The sequence below is a fragment of the Artemia sp. Qi Xiang Cuo genome, chromosome 17, assembly GCF_049724085.1.
Source record: "Artemia sp. Qi Xiang Cuo chromosome 17, ASM4972408v1, whole genome shotgun sequence".
NCBI classification, from domain to species: Eukaryota; Metazoa; Arthropoda; class Branchiopoda; order Anostraca; family Artemiidae; genus Artemia; species Artemia sp. Qi Xiang Cuo.
In genome coordinates, this window is record NC_142810.1 from 19,051,487 (window position 1) to 19,075,213 (window position 23,727).

The window sequence follows — 23,727 nt, forward strand, 5'->3', positions numbered from 1 at the left end:
TACTAAAATATTCCAACTCTTGCATATCAACGAAAGAAATTCAAAATGAACTTTGAAATATCAAGAACATGTAAGTGTGACAAGGTAAACCACAACCAAACACTACTGAAATATTCCAACTCTTGCATTTCAACTAAAGAAATTCTAAATGAACTTTGAAAATTCAAGAAAATGTAAATGTGACAAGGTGAACCACATCCAAACACTACTGAAATATTCCAACTCTTGCATTTCAACGAAAGAAATTCAAAATGAACTTTGAAAAATCAGGAAAATGTAACTGTGACAAGGTGAACCACAACCAAACACTACTGAAATATTCCAACTCTTGCATTTCAAAGAAAGAAATTCAAAATCAACTTTGAAAAATCAAGAAAATGTAACTTTGACAAGGTAAACCACAACGAAATACTACTGAAATAATCCAACTCTTTCATTTCAAAGAAATAAATCCAAAATGAACTTTGCAAAATTAAGAAAATGTAACTCTGACAAGGTAAACCACAACCAAACACTACTGAAATATTCCAACTCATGCATTTCAACGAAAGAAATTCAAAATGAACTTTGATAAATCAAGAAAATGTAAGTGTGATAAGGTAAACCACAACCAAACACTACTGAAATAATCCAAATCTTGCATTTCAACGAAAGAAATTCAAATTAACTTTGAAAAATAAAGAAAATGTAAATGTGACTAGGTAAACCACAACCAAACACTCCTGAAATATTCCAACTCTTACATTTCAATGAAAGAAATTCAAAATGAACTTTGAAAAATCAAGAAAATGTAACTGTGACACGGTAAACCACAACCAAACACTACTGAAATATTCCAACTCTTTCATTTCAAAGAAAAAAATTCAAAATGAACATAGAAAAATAAAGAAAATCTAAGTGTGACAAGGTAAACCACAACCAAACACTGCTGAAATATTCCAACTCTTGCATTTAAACGAAAGAAATTCAAAAGAACTTTGAAAAATCAAGAAAATGTAAATGTGACAAGGTAAACCACAACCAAACACTACTGAAATATTCCAACTCTTACATTTCAATGGAAGAAATTCAAAATGAACTTTGAAAAATTAAGAAAATGTAACTGTGACAAGGTAAACCACAACGAAACACTACTGAAATATTCCAACTCTTGCATTTCAACGAAAGAAATTCAAAATGAACTTTGAAAAATTAAGAAAAATGTAACTGTGACAATGTAAACCACAACGAAACACTACTGAAATATTCCAACTCTCGCATTTCAACGAAAGAAATTCAAAATGAACTTTGAAAAATCAGACCTTTGGAGGGGGAGGGGTCGGGGGGAGGGGTCGTTATGTGTCTCAGTGCGCAAAAAAAAGTATAAGAAATAGGGGAGGGAAGGGGAGGGGAGGAGGGGAGGAGGACGAGGAGGGAGGGAGGAGGAGGAGGGGAGGAGGAGGAGGGGAGGGGGAGGGGGAAGAGGAGGAGGGAGGAGATGGAGGGAGAGGGCCTTTGGGGGCTCGGGAAGGGCCTTTGGGGGTCGGGGGGGCCCTTGAGTGCCGATTGGTCCTTTGGGAGCCCTGGGAGTCCGGTGCGGGCCTTGGGGGGTCGGGGGGACCTTTGCGGCCCGGGGGAGGGCCTTGGGGGGCGGGGAGGGGCCCTTGGGGGTCCGGGGGGCCCGTTGGGCGCCGGGGCGGAATGTGGAGGCCGGCGGAGGGCCTTGGGGGGTTCGGGGGGTCCTTTGGAAGCCCGGAGACCCTTTGCGGCCCGGGGGCTTCCTTGGGGGTTGGGGTAGGGGGATCGGAAGCCTTTGGGGGTGGGGTAGAGCACTCGGGGCCCTTTGGGGTTGGGGTAGAGGACCTCACAACACTGTTCAATTGAAACTTGTGTATTATAACGACCACACTCAAAACCTCCTCCAAAATCTCTTCAAAAATCATATTTTATAATGTCTCTAAGTGTTTCGCCGAAATAATTCCATAAAATAGCTAAAACGGTTTCGCCAAAATTACCCCCCAAACGGAATTTCAGCATGATCCTTTTGTTTGGCATCTCTGCTCTAATGCATTTCAAATTATTTGGAAACCTTTTCGCGCGCTAAGATCAAAACATCTGCCTCGGAAACGATTCTCTTGTTAGAACTCCAAATTAATTCCCCTTTCGTGAATCAATTCTCTATAGAACAATAAATTAATTCCCCTTTCGTGTCAATCAATCAATCATGACATCATGTGTGATCTAAGTGTTTCTCGGTGACAATTCTCTTTGGAAATGCAAGGACATTAATTAACTTGACGTCATCTGTCAGACATTAATTAACTGTTTCCCGGAACCTCATAACATCTGGCTCGAATAACAACAACAAATACTATTTCCGGATCATAACATCTGCCTCGAACAGGAAGGAAATGTCATTAACTTTGCCTCGAACGACAACAACATTGACCCCATTAACCACGTGTTCTCTCTAATTACTCTGTTCAAAACAACAACAACATTGACCTTGGCATTTGGCCTCGGAAACAATAACAACATTGACCTTCGCTGAGGGCGTGCCAAAAACACACCTGGAGAAAGAGGTCATTGACCCCATTACGCAATCATTCTCCCTAATGACTCTATGCCCATATAAGGAGCCCTGATCGGACCTTTAGGGTCATCTCTACTAACGTAGTCTAAAGTAGTTTAATTTACGTAATTAACGCAAGTTTGCGTTAATTAAACTTGCTCCTAAGGCAAATTTATCAGATCAACCTATTTTGCCCCCCTCCCCGTTTAAAAAACTCATGGTTAGGCTCTTGACAAATAAAGGCATTGAAGTTTAGAAGTTCCAAATCATTATATTAATCGCAAACGTCAAAATTCAAAGGGATTTAGGGACATGCTAATGTAGTCGATTGAGGAACTAATTAACATACACATAACTAACTTGACTAACAAGAATTTAAGACTTTGGAATCCTTTTATTTACTTATAAAATATATGCTGGGTTTAGCGGAAAGAAGCAAAATATTTTTTTTTCTGCAGTCCTCACAAAATAGTATACGCTATAGTTTTCTATGCTAGTTGTGTGATAGAGACACTGGCAGATCCAGGGTGCCGGGGGGACCCCAGTCCCCTCCCCCCCCAAAAAAAATTCTAGCACCCTCTTTCCCTGATTTTCTTCTTCTTTTTTCACTCTTTTTTTTTTAGAATTAAGTTGTCAATTGGTCAATGATTGGCACCTTTGTCACATTGCCCCTCCCCCCAAGATTTTGTTCATTGGCACCCTTGTCACATCCCCCCCCCCAAAAAAAAAAATTGCTCTAGATCCACCCTTGATAATAGATTCTGTTGTTAGTTTTGTTATAAAGAACAAAATAATCGACTTTCAAGATATTGCCAAAAGACCAGGGCATTTAATTTGTACGTCATAATATTTTTCTCACACAATTAAAAAGATGTCCCATGAATATTAATTAATTTTTAAGCATGAATTATGGCATCAGATAAGCTATTAAAGCCGGTCCATGTTGTCATTCCGTAATTTAATCTATTTCACATAAGAATACAAAATGGTCTATAAATGGTCAATTAAAATAGTCCTTTGGTCACGAACAAGTTTATACTCATCGGGACCGTAAGTAAATCAGCGAGAATGGCCAACTTACCCAAACTGCAGCACAGGTTATCTTAGGCTGATCAGGTTTTTACAGAATAAAACAAAGTGCTAAGACTGTTCAACGTATTACAAGTTACTGATTCACGAATTAAGGAAAACAGTTGATATTGGAGACTATTTTGGGATAAGTGAATTCTGTTCGATTAAAAAAAGAGCTGAAGCATGGGTGATCAGCACGTTTACAAACAATTTCAAGTTTTCAGCAAAAAAAAAATCTACACACAAAGTAAAAAGAGAAACACTAAATTTTCTTATTGTTATATTTCACAGTCTCTTATATCCTTTTCAGAATGAATTTCACGCAAGTATAAATCTTAGGAGATAGCCATTACAAAGACAACTGTAAGGGGATTTTGTAAGGGACATTGTAAGGGGACAAAATTTACAAAAATGATTACAAGGGTAGAATCAACAATTCCAACGATTGAGAAATCCCTGGTAAGTCATTAAGCAGAAAACCAAGACGAATATCCTTAGATCATTTGATGTTAGTTGATTAGTCATCTTATTTGACCGACTATAGTTGGAAATTCGTTTACAATGCAGAAGCAACAGAATCTTTATTTTTATCTAAATCTATGACAAGTCGTCTTTACTTAAGTAACCATGCAAGGCCGTATCCAGGGAGGGGGGTACCCGGTTTGAACCCCCCCCCCTGAAATGTTTGTTTGACTCGTAAAAACGTAATAAAAATGAACATAAACACATTTTGTATGCGTCTTTTGAGGTTTTGTATGTAACCCCCCTCCCTAAAAAAAATTAGTAACCCCCCCCCCCCGAACGAAAATCCTGGATGCGCTTCGGTAACCATGTAGTTTATTTTCTTATTTTCATTCTATTTTTTACATTTCACATCTTCAATTACGATATTTAAACTTGTAGAGATATTTTTTTACCATTGCTAAAAAGTTCAACTCTCCTTTGAACGACAACTGAACTTTTCTGTCATTCTCTTGGCTTAATGTATAGTTTATAATTTTCTTTTTATTAATATGTTGCATTATTATTTTTTTTTTTTTTTGACGCATTGTGCTACTTTAATTATTATTTTACACCAAAGTACCACCTTTTTAACTGGACACTAGCCCTCACGAAAGATATTAACGTAAAATAGATGATAAAAAGTGTTACCGGTTATGTGATTATATTTTATGTTTTTCTTCTGTTCGCACTGAGGATGGCTAACAGGAGACCTTGGTCAAAACATTTGCATCATTTCCGGGTTTGAATTGGATGGAATTGCTCCTCATTTACTTGTTCCACACTTGAGTTACATTATGTTTAGCCAATGTGGTCTTAGATTTTTTTTTTTTTTTACGACGGGTATTTCCGTGTGTTTGTTCGATTCGATACTTTTTTATGAATAACTTCAATACAATGCTTAAATCAACCTGGTTCGAAAAAAAACCAAACCCCCATTCAAGGCTCCCCGGGGTGGATCTAGACCTGTCACTGCATAGGACAAGAATTGCATTTAGCGCCAACGGTCAACAAACTCATTGTAGATATCTGAATATAGTTATTTTATTTCTCTAAAGAATGTATTTGTTTAATTATTTTACTATCATTAATATTTTTATTTAAATTTTAATATGTAGAATAATTTTCAAGAGAAAAATTCCAAGTAATAATATTTCATTGGTGACATAGTACACACACACACAAAATCTGATTCCTCTTCTTTCTATTACATACCTTCACTATCAACTAGTATGTGGTGACGAAGTGCAAGTAAAGAGCGACCCGGCTCCATAATAACAGACACTCTAAAAAATAGAATGTTGATACCAATAGATACATCAAAAGAATTATATTTTTATGCTGATTTCAAATATATAACTTTTACCAAGTTTAGTCTTACCCATCAAAAGTTACGCGCCTGAGAAAATTTACCTTATTTTCGAGAAAAGGGGTAAACAACCCCTAAAAGTCATAGAACCATGCTATAGAAGTTTCAAGCTTCTATCTGCAATTAAATAAAAAAAACAAGTTTTTTAAACTGAAAGTAAGGAGCGACATTAAAACTTAAAACGAACAGAAATTATTCCGTATATGAAAGGGGCTGTCCCCTCCTCAACGCTTTGCTCTTTACGCTAAAATTTTTTTTTTGTTTTAAAACATACAGTTGTGTGACAGAGTCAAAATTTAGCGTAAAGAGCGAGGTGTTGACGAAGGGACAGCCCCTTTCATATAAGGAATAATTTCTGTTCATTTTAAGTTTTAATGTCGCTCCTTACTTTCAGTTTAAAAAACCTGTTTTTTTTATTTAATTTCTGATCGTTTTTTAGTTAATGCAGCTTTTATTTGTATAAAAATTTTACTTTTCTTTTGCTAAATGGATGTCTTTACAAATTAACTTACGTAACTAACTTCTATATTCGTATATTTTTCTTCTGGCAAAAAATACAAAGTTGCAGATTTTTGCAGATATGAGCTTGAAACCTATGTAATAGGGTTTTCTGATACGCTGAATCTGACGGTGTGATTTTCATTAAAATTCTTTCACTTGTAGGGGATGTTTCCCCCTCTTTAAAAAATCGAGTAAATTTTCTCAGGCTCGTAGCCTTTGATGAGTAATACTAAACTTAATAAAATTTATATATTTAGGATCAGCATTATAAACACATTCTTTTGATACATTTATTGACATCAAAATTTCGTTTTTAAAAGTTTCGATTACTATTGAGCCGTATCGCTTGTTTTTTTATTGTTTTTTTTATTACGTATATGTTATTACTTATATGAAGGGGTTCTCCCCTTAGTCAATACCACGTACTTTAAGTTAAAAGTTAAAAAAAAATTTGATTAAGAAACCCTTGAATCACAAAGGCCGTTTAATTAGAATAGATAGCTCTTTTGAAAGCACTAAAAAAAAACTGTAGCGTAAAGAGCGAGGTACTGACTTGGGGGAGAACCCCTCACATGCGTTATAATTTCTGTTCGTTTTAAGTTCTAATATTCCTTCTTACATTTCAGTTGAAAAAACTTGTTTTTTTTTATTTAATTTCTGATCGTTTCTTAAATAATGCTTGGAAATCCGGCGCCCCCTTCATAGAAATGTCCCTTACCCCAAAGAAACATCCTCCACGAAAATATTCTCCATAGTAACCCCCTCATCTAGCCCCCCCCCCCTCCAGAAAACATACTTAGTTAAAATTTTGTTATAATTCCCAATAACAAAAAAATAATGATTGCAATTCCGGCGCCCCCTTCATGGCAATTTACCTTACCCCATGAAAACTTCCTTGATTAACAGATCCTCCAACATACCCACCGACCCACCCTTCCCTCCCACTACCAGAAAAAAAACCTCCTGAAAACTTCTGTATACTTCTGAATAACAAATACTATATGTTAACATTGGGTAAAGTTCATAACTTTTAGCCCTCCTTCTGGGAACTTCGGGTGATTAAGTCATCCTAAAAGACATATTTATCATATTTTCGACCATGTTGAACAAAATGGCTATCTCAAAATTTTAATCGGGTGACTTTGGTAAAACAATAAGTGCGGGAGGGGGCCTTGTTGCCCTCTATTTTTTTTTGGTCACTTAAAAATGGCAATAGAACTCTTAATTTACATTCAATGAGCCGTCCCACGATATTCTAGGACCACTGGGTCGATACGATCACCCCTGGGAAAAAAAAACAAAAAACAAACAAACAAACAAACAAACAAACAAACAAACAAATAAACACGCATCCGTGATCTTTCTTCTGGCAAAAAATGCAAAAATACACATTTTTGTAGATAGGAGCTTGAAACCTCTACAGTTGGGTTCTCTGATACACTGAATATGATGGTGTGATTTTCATTAACATTCTATAAATCTTAGGGGGTCTTTCCCCCTTTTTTTGAAAATCAGCCAAATTTTCTGAGGCGCTTAGCTTTTGATGGGTAGAACTAAACTTGATGAAAATTATATATTTGAATTCAGCATTGAAAACTGATTCTTTTGATGTATCTATTGGTATCAATAACCCGTTTTCTAGAGTTTCGGTTACCATTGAGCCGGGTCACTCCTTACTTACAGTTCGTTACCACGAACTGTTTGAAAATGTGGAATTTTGTATTTTTTGTCCGAAGAAAGATCACGGATGCGTGTTTATTTGTTTTTTCCCAGGGGTGATTGTATCGATCCAGTAGTTCTAAAATATCTTAAGGGGGTTCATTCGAACGGAAATTAAAAGTTCTAGTGCCCTTTTTAAGTGACCAAAAAAATTGGAGGGCAACTTGGCCCCCTCCCACGCTCATTTTTCCCCAAAGTCACCCAATCAAAATTTTGAGTTAGCCATTTTGTTCAGCATAGTCGAAAATCTAATAATTATGTCTTTGAGAATGACTTAATCCCCCAGAGTTCCGGGGGAAGGGCTACAAGTTATGAACTTTGCCCATTGTTTACATATAGTATTGGTTATTGGGAAGTATGCAGACATTTTCAGGAGGGATTTTTTCTGGTGAGGGAGGGTCGGAGTAGGGGGTTACGGGGGGGGGATATTTCCATGGAGGATGTTTTCTCGGGGGAGGGGTTTTTTCTATGAAGGGGCACCGGATTTCCCATCATTACTTAAAGAACGATCAGAAATTCTATAAAAAAACAAGTTTTTTTCAACTGAAAGTAAGAAGCAACATTTAATCTTAAAACGAACAGAAAGTATTACATATGTGAGGGGTTCACCCCCTAGTCAATACCTCCCTCTTGCGCTAAAGTTTTTTTTATTACTTTCAAAAGAGCTATCTATTCTAATTAACCGGTCTTTGTGATTCAGGAGTTTGTGATTCGAACAAAATTCGAACTTTAGCGTTAAGAGCGAGGCACTGACTAGGAGGGTGAACTCCCTAATATACGTAGTAAAAACATACGAATATAGAAGTTCGTTACGTAAGTTAATTCCTAAGTTACGTCAGAACAAAATTTCGAGTAAGCCATTTAGCCAAAAAAAAAAAAAGTAAAATTAATATACAAATTTCGTTTTAATTATTCCTGTATGGTGAGCCAAAATTAAAGCTGCGCTAATTCAACAACATTCAGAAATTAAAAAAAAGAGTTTTTAACTGAAATTGAGGAGCGACATTAAAACTTAAAACGAACAGAAATTATTCCGTATATGAAAGGGGCTGTCCCCTCCTCAAGGTCTCGCTCTTTACACTAAAGTATTTTACTGTTTTAAAAACTAAAGTTGTTAGAAAGAGTCAAACTGTAGCGCAAACAGCAAGGGGTTGAGGAGGGGACAGCCCCTTTCATATACGGAATAATTTCTGTTCGTTTTAAGTTTTAATGTCGCTCCTTACTTTCAGTTAAAAACACTTGTTTTTTTTTATTTGATATGCATTAAGCGCTAACTGAAAGCATGTTCGCCCTTAAACTGTATAAAAATCTGATTCATCTTCTGTCCATTCCATAACCTCACAATTTGGATTAAAGATTAACTGAAAACATGTTCGGCCTAGCCACTGTATAAAAATCTGATTGATCTTCTTTCTATTCCATACCCCCACAACTAGGATTAAGCGCTAACTGAAAGCATGTTCGCCCTTAAACTGTATAAAAATCTGATTCATCTTCTGTCTATTCCATAACCTCACAATTTGGATTAAAGATTAACTGAAAACATGTTCGGCCTAGCCACTGTATAAAAATCTGATTGATCTTCTTTCTATTCCATACCCCCACAACTAGGATTAAGCGCTAACTGAAAGCATGTTCGCCCTTAAACTGTATAAAAATCTGATTCATCTTCTGTCTATTCCATAACCTCACAATTTGGATTAAAGATTAACTGAAAACATGTTCGGCCTAGCCACTGTATAAAAATCTGATTGATCTTCTTTCTATTCCATACCCCCACAACTAGGATTAAGCGCTAACTGAAAGCATGTTCGCCCTTAAACTGTATAAAAATCTGATTCATCTTCTGTCTATTCCATAACCTCACAATTTGGATTAAAGATTAACTGAAAACATGTTCGGCCTAGCCACTGTATAAAAATCTGATTGATCTTCTTTCTATTCCATACCCCCACAACTAGGATTAAGCGCTAACTGAAAGCATGTTCGCCCTTAAACTGTATAAAAATCTGATTCATCTTCTGTCTATTCCATAACCTCACAATTTGGATTAAAGATTAACTGAAAACATGTTCGGCCTTACCACTGTGTAAGAGTCTAAATCATCTTCTTTCTATTCCATACCCTCCCAATAAGGATCCAAATTAGTAAAAGCTTTCAACAAAATTTAAATACTTTTAAAACATGTTTTAATATTTCTTGTCACATAATCAGGAGGACGTCCCATGAGTATTAATTAGTTATGACGAAAAGGATTAATAAAGGAGTTAGCTTTCTTGATAAGAGGCTTTAAGACTTATTGTTGTCCATCCTGGTCAGCTTATAAGAGTTTCTCCTGATTTCCACTGGGACGGATAATTTTCATTACATGCCATAAAATTGACAACTTGTTTTAATGAAGAAAATGATGTATTTGTCTAAAGAGCAGTATTTGCGATAAATTTTGCCCTAACGGCGAAAAAATACCAGTTCCGATTATCCAATGGAAAGCAAAGCTGGCTTAGAAGACTGTCTAAAACTATCGTCAATATCGACTGCAAATTATTTGAAAATTGGCCACGCTTCCATCGCCATAATCAACTTATCTCAATTAAGTGTCCTTAGTAACTGTGTCTCAGTTATAAGTCTGAAGCACTTTTTACTATTAACGTCAATTTGCTTCCCAAGTCTAGCTAATTCTCACCAGCCCTTGGATATTGCTGTGGCAGCTTTCGAATAGTCGCAAAGATCGATGGAAAGCGAAGCCAGCTTCTCTCTTAGGTCGCCAGCCTGCGCCTGCTTTGCTCACTACGCTTAAAAACAGCCATCGTGTTGCCTGGGGGACCCAGTTATGGTTCATTCAGACATTAGGTAAAAAGATAAAATCCATAGTGTACGAACGGATTTTCGTTTTAAATTTTCCTTAAAGGAACAAAGAATTTTAAACATAACATTTTTTAATTCGTCCTTAGGGGTCGGTAGGAAGCTTCGCGCCATAAAAGATAAAAAGAACGTATTTACTAAAGAAAACCTGGTTGTATTCCAATTAAAAGCCAAAGTTCGTCAATATATTCTGAAAAACCTTTCCAATCTAATTCCATATTTTTCGATTAGAAATCCATAAAAAAAAGATTTTGAGCATTTGAGATGCTTAAATGATATTTAAGGCTTAAATGGAATTACCAAACAGAAAGTATTTTTCAAAACATACATTATTACATATCGGACGATACAAGCGGTTTTATTAACAGTTTGGTTAATTCAAATCTTAACACTAACAGTGCTTTTAAACATTTCTGACCTAGCTTATTAAAATATGAACTGATATTGTAATGCAGACTTCCAAACCAAAACACTTTCAGTATGTATTTCACAAATCTGGGATATGTAGAGCCGTATCCAGGATTTTTTGGGGAGAGGGATTCCCAAAAGACCTTAAAAATGCAACAATTTATATATATATATATATATATATATATATATATATATATATATATATATATATATATATATATATATATATATATATATATATATATATATATATATATATATATATATATATATATATATATATATATATATATATATATATATATATATATATATATATATATATATATATATATATATATATATATATATATATATATATATATATATATATATATATATATATATATATAAGTTTTATTTTTCTTGGCCTGGCACCAAGATCAATGATTTTAGAAACTAAATTTGTGAGCTAAAAAGGTAAACTGATGAAAGCACGTAACGTTAGTCAAAGCAGAGGAAATACTTGCGAGATCAAGCCAGATTTCAATATTTGTCGATTAGCACAGTGGCTTTACCGACTTGAATTAATACGACACAATGTTTATTCTCTCTTTTGAGCAAGTGCCTAAAAATTTCCAATCGGTCTGTAAAATTCCTTCCCCGCCATTTTCTACAGTTATTTTAACTAGTAACGCTTCTGTATATCACTATAATAGTCGAGGAAGTGTATGAAAAAAGGGCCTAACCGGGAAAAAATTGCGAGAGAAATGATTCTTTTACTACCCGACTGAAAAAAATGTGCTGATTCCAAATATGCTAAGTTTGCTCATCTACCTGTTTCACAAATATATTTTTTGAGGTTGATTTTGTGGGGGTGAATTTCGTGTTTCATATATAGGCATACAACAACAAAATTGATGTCAAGAATATCGTAACAGGTCACAGTGCTTACGAAAATCACTTTTATTTGAACGTAAAATTAAAACTTAGGTTTTATGAGGTAGATGTTGATTTTAAGAAGTTGTAATTTGTGTTTCCATATAAAGAAGTACCTCAAGGTATTTTTTGTTTGGAATAGGGTATTAGACCGCGATGATGAAGAAGATGACCTTTAGCCTATATAAACGTAAAGCTAAAAATTAGGTTTTTTAAGATTGAGGTTGATTTTGAGGAGGTGAATTCGTTTTTACATATAAAGGCGCACAGCAACAAAATTTATGTCTAGAATAGTGTACTAGATCACGGTTCTTATGAAAACCACCTTTATTTGAACGTAAAATTAAAGCTTCCACTTAAATAGTCCACAAGTCATAAACCACGCTTAATCTGGAGGAAACTTAATCTTAAAATGTAATTTAAGATTACATTTTAAGATAACACGCTTAATCTTAAAATGTAGAATGACAACTATCATCCACTCGTTTTTCCATACAGAGGCGTACAACAACAAAAATGATGTCTAGAATTGGGTACTAGATCATGGTGATTATGAAAATCACTTTTATTTTAATATAAAACTAAAATTTATGTTTTTTCTTGAGTTGAGATTGATTGTGTGGATGTAAAATTCGTGTTTTCATATAAAGGCGGTCAACAACAAAATTAATGTCTAAAATAGGATACTAGACCATCGTGATTATGAAAATCAACTTTATTTGAATTTAAAATAAGAACTTTCATCTAAATATTCCATGAGTTTCATAACCCTTTCGCGACTGACGGGACCTCACAATCCCAGCATGTAAAAATCCTTCGGGCGATTCTAAATCGATCACTACAGTGGTAAAACCTGTTCCCGCATGTTTCGCCTTATCTGGCCAGTCGATTGATGGGTAACAGGTCAAAGTTACGTTCAGTCAGTGAGAGTTGTTTGGCTGACGGTAAAGTTCTGCTGTTTCATTATTTTCAAAAAAGGTAAGAAGTCGGGGTTTTTATTTGTGATGGCAGATTACAGCGTAGTAAGGTCAGAGTAAAAACTGCAGGAATTTTTGCTGATATGCAATAAAACATTTTGGTATAAAAAAAATCTGATAAAGCGCTTTGGACACCCGGTGTAATGGATTCTATTTTAGGGACCTTGTAGTCCGAGTGGGCAAGGCCCTTGCGCGGCGGTGACTTTTAATTCTCGTTCGTCGAAGTTGGTAAAACGGCACTTTTGAAAATGCTTGATGATAATTAATTTCTAAAGCTATGCAATTAATTTGTCGATACAAAATTTTGCTAAGGTCCAATACGAGACAAGCGAACAGCACAAAGAAGTTACAGAGTGGAGGATTGAACGCGACAACCATGGCACTAGCAAGCTTGTTTGCTTTCTTGCTGAGAATACCCCTGATATGTCTGATGAAAACAGGGGAAAACGTCAAGACGTACGTCTTGTGAAAATTACGCCTGATGAAAGTTACGTCTGATGAAAACAGGGGAAAACGTCAAAACGTACATATTCAAGAAAAAGTCGGTGGCCGTTACGCTTGTTCATAAAGCTGCACCAGTTATTAATGAACAGTCAGTTCCCGTTGATCCAGCACTGCTGTTTCAGCAGTTGATGACAATTGCTGGAAGTAGCGACGATAATTTGGAGTCATACTTTGAGTATGAATTGTGCTCGCCACCTCCGTCATTTTTTGAAGTAAACGGACTTCCACGATTTACCGATAAGCCTGTCCTTACTGATGCGATGTGGCGGCTAGTTTTAGAGCAACAGCCACAAACTGAAGACTTTGTCAAAGATTTCAGTGACAAGCATATAGTTCTCGATAGTGGGGCATTGCTTCAGCGAATTCCTTGGAACAGTAGCTCAACTTATGATAGTATCTGCCAGAAGTACGTTGACTACGTTGCACGGAAATACGGGTTGCAAAGGACGTCGGTGGGTTTCGACGGATACAACCAAGCACCTTTAATCAAAGACATCACCCATTCGAGACGGAAAGGGTCACGATCGTAACCACAGATCAATTTTAACAGGAATATGGTCTGTTCTACAAAGAAAGAAGTGTTCTTAAGCAACTTCAAGAATAAGCAGGCAATCATAGCCATGACCAGTGAGAACCTGACCAAAGCTGGGTGTCAGGTATACCTGGCAGAAGGTGACGCTGAGCTTCTCATTTTTCTAACTGCAGTTCCATCTGATTCTTTTAAGCCTACTCTTCAGGTTGGAGACATAACAGATCTGCTCATACTCTTGTATTACAACGTACAGACAGGTAGCCAAGCGATCTACTTTTAATCTGAGATCGGACTGGAATATCAAAGAATAGAATTTGGGATATAAATGCAGTAAAACTCAAACTTGGATCTCGTATATGCAGCACAATCCTGTATGGCCACGCCTTCCTTGGGTGCGATTCAACTTCTCATATCTATGGCATTGGGAAGTCAGCGGGACTACAGCTTCTGATAGAAAATAATGGGTTTAACGAATCCGCTAAAGTTTTTATGGACCCACTATCCACCAAGCACAAGATTTCAGCAGCTGGGGAGAAAGCAATGATGCTTTTATATAAGTGCCAAGGTCAATTTCAACCCTCAGTCAGTTACGTCATCTCAAATTCATGGAGAAAGTTACAGTAACTGCTTCGTATGTTTAGTCTAAAGTTCTCCCTCCACCAGTGATGCTTGCAGCTTCCACTCATTTCGAGTTTATTTGCAACTTAGATCATGGAAAGCATTTGCCTCTCAAATACTTAGACTATCTGTCTTTGCTTTTCTCTGTCTACAATTAGCCATGTCTTGACGCAACCTATGCAACCTACTGCAAAATACTTGATAACTTTAATTCTCTCAAATACTTGGACTATCTGTCTTGGCTTTTCTCTGTCTACAATTAGCCATGTCTTGATGCAACCTACTGCAAAATACTTGATAACTTTAATTCAAAATCAACGGATACCCAGTTCGGTTGGGTAATTCAGAATGGACTACATTGCCCTATTTTGGTGAACTCCCTGCTGTCCTCAACTCTCTCCTTGCAGTTTTCACTGTAACTGCAAAACCGACTGCTCAAATATGTGATCCACTTACAAAACAAATGGCATGAAATGCACCTGGGCCTATGGACCTTCCAAGGGAACAAGTTGTGCTAACTGTGTTCCAACTGAGTTTCTCAGAGCTGATGATCTGGAAGATAACGAAGATATGTGAAGATTGATATGTCGATTTTTTTTATCACATTTGTATATTATATAACTGAAAAAGTCAAGAATGTTTTAATCGTTAGTTAAAACATCAAACTGGGTCAAGGTTGTCATTCTACATTTTAAGACTGGTTTCTTTCAGATTAAGTGTGGTTTAACACTAATGGAATATTTAAATGAAAGTTTTAACTTTACAGTCAAATAAAGGTGATTTTCATAATCATCGTGATTTACTACCCTATTTTAGACATCAATTTTGTTGCTCTACGCCTTTATATGTAAAACCGAATTCACCTCCTCAAAATCAACCTCAACCTCAAAAAACCTAATTTTTAGTTTTACGTTCATATAGGCTAGAGGTGATTTTCATAATCACCGTGATCTAATAACCTCTTCTAGACATAAGATTTGTTGTAGTACTCCTTTATATGGAAGCACAAATTTCACCCTCTTAAAATCAACCTCAACCTCAAAAAACCTAAGTTTTAATTTTACGTTCCAATAAAAGTGATTTTCGTAAGCACTGTGACCTGTTACACTATTCTAGATATCAATTTTGTTTTTGTACGCCTATATATGAAACATATATAGGCGTACAAAATCAACCTCAACCTCAAAAAACTTGTGAAACAGATAGATGAGAAAACTTTGCATATTTGGAATCAGCACCTTTTTTTGAGTCAGGTAGTCAAAGAAACTTTTCTCTTGCAATTTGTTCCTGGTCAAACCGTTCCCTTCCTGGACTATAAGCCTTAGATTTATTGTTTAAAGTTTTTAAAATAATTTTTTGGCTATATGAGCTAATTTGTGTCCCAAAACAATAATAATGAAACAAAATATCTCCCGTTTATGTGACAAAACTATAACAAATTCAAAAAGTGTGATTTACAATGGAAATACTAGTACTTCTAAAAAGAAAAAAAAAGAAAAAGGTATTAAAAATGTCTATTTGGGACTTGCCCAAAATACAATCTACAAAGTGATCAGATAGACGCATCCAGATTCTATAGGACATGTTCACTAGTTATCAACAGGTCAAATCTTGGTAATCCTATAATGACTCAATATACTTACTAACTCTTTTTTACTCTACCCTTTAAAATTTATACAATAAAATAGCTGAAACATATTTCAAGCCAACGAAAATATTTGTATGGTCATTCAAGCCCACAGGTCATACCTTTGTTTTTCTCTTTAGTTTAGAAAACTCTAGGCATAAACATTCATACCCAAAGGCTAGAGCATGCGTGTCCTTGGTTAGTGGATTTTGCTAAGTTTCTGGTTTTGCTTGGTAAATCCATGAAGTTGGTAAATTCGGATGCCTATAACTTTCATAATTTTAGCATGTTTGTATCCAACTCCTTCAACCTTCAAAGGCATGTCTCTGAAATTGCTAGTTTTTTACCTTAGAGCCCTGTTTAAAAGGGTAGTGTGTAATTAAACACATATTCACTCCTTATAGTTTTTCATGTGTCTTTATTAATTAACAATGACACTAATGTCACGGAATACAAGAAGAGGATGAAGCTAATCGAACCATTGTGAGTTGAAAGTTTTTTTCCTTCATTGCGGCTTTTTTAAATTACCGGAGACAGTGAAAATAAATTCTGATTACCATATTTAAATTGAGTAAGTGGAAGTTTGCAACATATGTTTTTTGAAATTAGAACAAATCTGAAATTCAGTTTTTTTATGAAAAAAAAAAACTTTGTATGAATATTTCGGGAGTAGTGGGTGCCAAATCTAAAGCAGAAGATGTAAGTCTCTAATGCTACAATAGTTAGAATACCTTCCTGTCACGTGGGAGACTGGGGTTCAATTCCCAGTCGGAGAGAATTCTTAATCCTGTGGTGGCGCAGTAGATTTGACGTTAGCATGGTAATACGGGACACAGAGACCGAACCTTGCTGTAGCAACACACTCCAGGGCCAACACAGGGACCTTAGTAGTCGAGAAGCGTTGTTAATCTGATTACTTACTACTTACTTAATAATAAGCTCAAACCATATGGCACCAAATAGTTTAAGAATATATAGATTTCCTTTGATGATATAGTTCTCATTTGGTATGTACGAGTATGTATTGGATTAACAATGCTTCTTGACTACTAAGGCCCTTGTGTCTGCCCTGCAGTGTATTGCTACAGCTAAGTTTGAACTCTGGATTCCATATTACCAAGCTGAGATCAAACAACAGACCTTTGATGTTTGACAAAGAGTGTTATCAAATGTAACTAATTAAGTTTTTCTGATTTTTTTTTTTTCATGATTCAATGTGACAACATTGACAAAGATGTAATACTGCCCTAAAAGCTTCATAATTTTGAAACAACCAGAGGAATAATCTTTGAGAATCATGGTTTTCAGACATAAATATACCTGAGTTGGGTATAGGAGGCACATCAGTATACCAATGCATACCCTTTTTTATTCCAAAAGTGCATACGATTTCTTTTTTTTTTTGTATAAATGTGCAACTTACTTTGTTCCCGTTTGTATAATGTAGACATCTTTTCCTCTTACTGAATCAGCTATATCAACCATGGTTTCTCTATTTGTTTTGTGATACACAGAGGCTGCACCAAGCTTCAAACCAAGACGCCTGGAATCAATTTCACTTAAATGATTTAAAGTACTTAAAAATTAGTCTAGCTAACTTTTACCAGATTGATAGGTCAGAAATAATAATAATAATAAAAAAAAAAATATATAAGAAAAAGCTCTATCAAATTTAAAATCCATTAGCATTAAAGTGCAGAAAGTATTGCACAAGATAGATACTGTTACTATTATAATAACAGTAACTATAATAATCTCTTATGGAAAGGTTTTATAAAAGACATACAAGGAAAAGTATAAACATAAATCCACAAAAACTAAGTGGATTACACTCTACTTGACATTTTTCCAATATAACATATGGTACTTACTGAAAAGTGGAATAGTCTCCAATCAGAAGCAGCAGGATTGCCTAATATACAAGTATTCAAGCAATGGGTTGTGAAGTAACCATTCTATAAACATCAGTTTGTTACCTGATACTGCTGCTACCAACAACTCACTGCAGCATCAAGCCACATGAGGCAAACATAGCTACTTATGCTCTTCCTCAGTTCCAATCTATTCAAAAACTTCCTCCTTACACCCTCCCAAGAAGTTCCAATTTCCTCTAAATTTTTTTTTACAACATCCTCCCGCCACAACCGCGGATGACCTGCTTTCCGTTTAGCTCTAGACGATTGGCCAAAAAGGACGATCTGTCATCTTTCATCCACAAAACGTGCCCTAGCCATCTCAACCTTTCCCAAATTATAGCCCTAGAAAGCGGGATCAAACCAAACTTTTCGTATAGTCTACTGTTTGAAATACAATCGGTAATTAAGATACCCAAACAATCTATAGGTAATTTCTCTGGAAACCATCTAGCAAATCTTCCTCCATTTTTCAGAATTAAAAATTTCAGAATTAAAAAATCTCTTTCCTCAAAATAAGTTTTTCAAAAAAAAGTAAAGAACTCCATTAAACCAAAAATGAACAAAATAGAATCAAATAGTCTACCAAGCATACAACTACCACAAATCAGTATCAATAAATAAATGAAACCCAAAAAAAACAGAAATTAATATGAGTAGGGTTCAAAATCCATATGCTTTCTAAAAGCAAGAATATAATTTGTACTTTACTGAAAAAATTCCAATGAATGTGCATTGTCTGTTTATTATACATATGTTGATATTTATTCCTTAAAATCGTAATAGATTTTTTATTTCTTAAAGTTATAAAAGTGAAAACATTTAAAAGAGTTAAGAATCTCACTTAAGTCAATCTAAAACAGCTTTTGAATCCAAGCTACCTTTTTAAAATCAATATTTAATATAAAATATGTACAGAATTGTGTTTCTAGTGCATTTATGTAATCTACAATAATTTTTGCAATAAAATGGAACACTGGAAAACATTTCAAATGATTTTTTTTTCTATCATAATTTACCAAATATTGATGTTTTCTTTTATAAAACTTTCAATTTTATCATTTGGAGTAAAAATATTGCATTCTTTTTGGAGAGACAAGTTGAGATTCTTTAATTTTGCAAAGATATCTGACAAATAACCCAACTTGGATAGTCATAAGTCAGTTTGAAACATTTTCGCTTGGTTAAAAATATTTCAATTCTGTTGTTTCATAACAATAATATTCTTAAATTTCAACCTCTTCACAGTCATTTTACTTTTCAATGTAAAAGTAAAGTTATGTAGCTGGAATCTGTATCCTTACAGAGATTTGAAAATAAATGGCTTTTAAGGGCATGGCTCTTAATAGAATTTATAATCTTAACAGCATCCTGAAGCACATTGTTAAATTGCAGCAAAAGCTTCTTGCTGCAAGGGTTCTTGGAGAATAAGGCAGTGAGTAAAAGTTATATGATCATAATGAGCAGCTTGAAAAAATGAATTTAAACCAATATTTCTGCCTGTCATTGCTCTTACACCATCTGTGCATATCTAAAAGCAATTTTTCTTTCAAAAACTTCAGTATTAAAATTTTGTCAACTTTACAATATAATTATGTATTTCCCTGTAATATGGTCTTTCATAGGATAATTAAATGACAATTCTTCTTCCATGAATCTTTATAAATGTACCTGACATATACTAACAACTGAGCCAATTTAGTAATATCAGTTGTTTTGTTCAACTGAATTGAAAATTTTGGGCTTTCTTTATTTCTTGTAAAAAGTTACACTAGTTGGTTCTTATTAATATCAAAAATTCTATTTGAGACAATTTCATTTGACAAAGAAATTTCTTGAACATCATTGACATATTTACTTTCATCTAGTATTTCTACCATTTTTCTAAAAATAGCAGCTGGCAATACAAGATCTTCTCTAATGGTGAACAGCATTTTATTTTTAGCAATTCTTTTACATACATTAGATGCTTTTTTTCAATACTTTTTCCTGCCTGAGCAGAGTTTGTGGCATTACTATCTGCATCAGTATCATTCTTATATAAGTTGAGCCATTTATCCATGGCTAAAAATTATTATGATACACAAATCAAATAAATATATAAAATAACATATTGCATATAATAATTGATTAATCAGTGAATAAAAAAAAAAAAAATAAATATCATTACAGGGAAACATTAATAGTTGACTCCACTAGACAACCCAGTACTGTCAAAAGATACATAAAATGTATTCTTTCCAGAATTGGTTGAGTCCATTTTTGAATGCATTTAGGGTGTCTGCTTTCACAAAACTTTCTTGGAGACTGTTCCAGTCGTCTACAGTTCTTACACTCCAGAAATTGGTTCTTGATTTATTTAGGGCATGGGATTTGAACACTTTTACCCAGTGACCTTGTGTAGTCTGGGTTTTGGGGAGCTGAAAGTAATTTTCAAAGCTGAGTTTTTCCAGCTTGTTTTTCATTTTGTATATCTCGATTTGGTCTCCTCTTTTTCTTCTGTACTTGAGTGTTGTGAGTTGCAGTTTCTGTAACCTCTCTTCATAACTCATCTCTTTGAAGCCTGGAAGAAGCTTTGTGGCTCATCTTTGAACTTTTTCTATCTCGGCTGAGTCTGTTTTATAGTGAGGCCCCCATATGACATTTCCATACTCAATATTAGATCTTACTAACCCTTTGTACAGCTTTACAAAGGTATGCTGGTCAAGATGCTTGAAGCTCTGCCTAATGAGACCAGTGAGTTAAGAGGCCTTCAAAGCTATTTTATTTGTGTGGTTATGAAACTTAATCTGAGAGTCAATAATGACTCCATGGTCTCTTTCTGATTTTGAAGGCAGTTCTAATGTACTTTGCAAATTATTTATTTTCCATGTGCTTCTTGTTTTCATCAGAATTGATTGAATTTATTGGTACACAGGTCAAAACAGTTACACAGAGTGAATTATGGCAAAATCCATGTTGCAAATTAGGGGGTAAGCATAGTGAAAGTATCCTCAAATAGTATTAAATACAATTTTTATGCAGAGGCTATTATGAACTAAGAATTCTTTTCTTAACATGCTTCCTTGTCATGCTTCTATGCCCTAATTGCAGACTAGCAGGGTACCAATAAAAGGTATACTTTTGCAAATTAGGCTAGACCCTACTAGTTTCATTGTTTAACACAAAGTTTGCCCATGGTCATCAAAGGTCACAGTCCTTTGGAGGGGTGTAGATTCTAGGTAGATGCTTCAAAGCCCTGCCTTGGACATAATTTAGGCTCATGGCTCCTATACCCCCCCCCCCCCACTGGCTGAATAATTATAGGCTATTTTTGTTTTGTCATTTTTATTATACAATATTGTAAGTGCTGATTAGATCAGGTAAGCCCCTCCCCCTTAGAATTCAGCTTATGGGTACCCATGCTCTGAAAACATTCCTGGAAATTCCATTAACCAATGCTACCTTAACTGCCCTAGGCTTTTTTCAAAGATAATAGGCCTATAAAAAATCTCATCTAGGATATTAAAATCAGCACTTGGTTCATAACTTAAATAAGAAAAACAACAAAGAAAATTAACAAAATTTTGGGTAAAATTCTACTTTAGCTACTTTTGGCTATCTTGGAAAGGGGTTAGGTTAGGAAAATGAAACTTTCAGGGATGGGTCTACAGGCTAAAGTATGTCCCGGGAAGGTATTTTGAAGTACCTACTTCCACTCCTTCTCCCTCTAGAGGGTCATGAAATTTGCCTACATGACAGGTCTATACCCATTGAAATTTTGACAAAACAACATTTTACCTTAATTTTCAGTTATCAGTTTCTTTTTCTCTGGCTTTAGCTGTGAAAATGCAATTTCAGTTATTTGAGCAGAATTTTAAGACATATAAATAGTCCTAGTTTATTTCCAAAATTTAGTAAATGTATTTGCATATCTTTGAAACGCTATAAATTGGGATTGAACAAAATTTTTCAGTTAAAAACAATTTCGCTGTACTTCCTTTAAGCAGTAAATCTATTTTGCAAAGTTTTATTTTAATAACTCATAGATTTTTAAAGTAGCCTACATCAAAGGTCAGGACCCTCTAGAGGGAGAAGGAGTGGAGGTGGATACTTCAAAATACCTTCCCAGGACATACTTTAGCCTGTAGGCCCATCCCTGAAAGTTTCATTTTCTTAACCTAACCCCTTTCCAAGATAGTCAAAAGTAGCTAAAGTAGAATTTTACCAAATTTTGTTTAAAGCCTAAAGCTAAATCATATCCCTTGGAGAGGGGAATCTAAGATAGCCTACAATTATAGCCTAGCTAAGTGCTGGGAATATTACAATCGAAAAGATAATTGCATGGAAAATATAATAAAATTTTTACTATCTAATCTACAATCCGAATTTAGAACTACTATCCACTAAGTCTATAGCATAGTCTGCAACTAGCCAATGCCAGGCTATGGGGACTGATGGAGGTGATATCCTAGTCTGTCACTCTTGTTAGAAGCAAAATTGGTGGAAACAATGTTGAAAAATTTCCAATCTTCAGTGGACCTACGTGACAACTTTTTCTGCTAGCTCCTTGTGAGAATTCCCAGTCAAAATTACAGGTTCCCCTGAGTTTATTCTACTCATTTTTCAGTTTTGTTAGGAATTTAAAAATAACACTCAATAATTTGATTCAAGTGACATCTATGTAAACTATAATTAATGGCAATTTCGCTCGCATCACTCTACATTTAATGGTAACCTCAAGTCACTTATGTTATGATCCGATAAACAACAGGAAAAATATATGGAAGTGAATGTCTAAGGTCTGTGTTAAGAAATGAATTTAGCAGATATAGGAGGTTAACACATAATATTGTAACATTCATTGTTTTAAGTCTCTATGATTCATGTTTAATTATGGTATTAGGTTGTCTTAAAAAAATATATACCAACTTAGAACTTTAAGAAAGAGGAGAAAACACTAATATTGTCCCTGGGTACTGGAAACCTGTCTACACCATTGAATGGGCAATAAATATAGATACGCCCAAAAAGAATAAATTTGTGCCAATCTTCAATAATTTACTATCCAAAAGACACTATACAATTTGACACATATTTAACACTCTGTCGAGTATTCTAATTGGTAGCATTAAATAGGCCCGCTTTTTAGCACTAAGATCTTACATCTAAGAGCTTACATCTTTCTGCAAAGATTATCGCTTTTTAACTCATCTTTGTTCTAAGACCTTACAACTCACTGATGTTAGCAAAAAGTGTGAAGACCGCCACTGTTCTAAAGTATAGAACAATGATGAGAGAACTTTGATGATCTACTCATCATTGTTCTCAGACCACTGATCAGAGCAGAATGATGAAAGACTTTTGCAAAAAAACGAAAAAAGATGTAATATCTTTTTTCAAATATTTCACTTTTAAGCTTTTTCTTAATAAATATTCAGTATCGTAGCACATTTATTAGTGAAAAAACGGCCCTAATATGTTTTCAGCCACCACCTCCCTCTATTAGAGCTTAATGTACACTAAAAGTACATGCGAAGCTTTGCTTTTTTGTTGGTTTGCAAGGTTTTTATTTCCAATAATCTCTCATCAACAATTAATTCATAATGCCAAATAATGTAATTTTTTAAAAGAATGCTTAAAAAAGTCAGCGAAGTTTTCCGAGGGCAATATC

The 23,727-nt window shown here is 34.9% G+C and overlaps 1 protein-coding gene across 2 annotated transcripts in view; it reads right to left on the reverse strand.

Moving 5' to 3' along the window:
• Positions 1-22,737, reverse strand: part of LOC148941983 (phosphoribosyl pyrophosphate synthase-associated protein 2) — an 89,861-nt gene extending 67,124 nt beyond the window's left edge. For both annotated transcript variants that reach the window (XM_089103574.1, XM_089103573.1), the window contains exons 1-2: positions 22,600-22,737; positions 17,585-17,704 (exon numbers count right to left, since the gene is read on the reverse strand). In XM_089103574.1, the coding sequence (XP_088959700.1) occupies positions 17,585-17,704; positions 22,600-22,676 (197 nt within the window). In that variant the 5' untranslated portion in view covers positions 22,677-22,737. The remainder of the gene's footprint in view (positions 1-17,584; positions 17,705-22,599) is intronic.
• Positions 22,738-23,727: the final 990 nt, after the last annotated feature.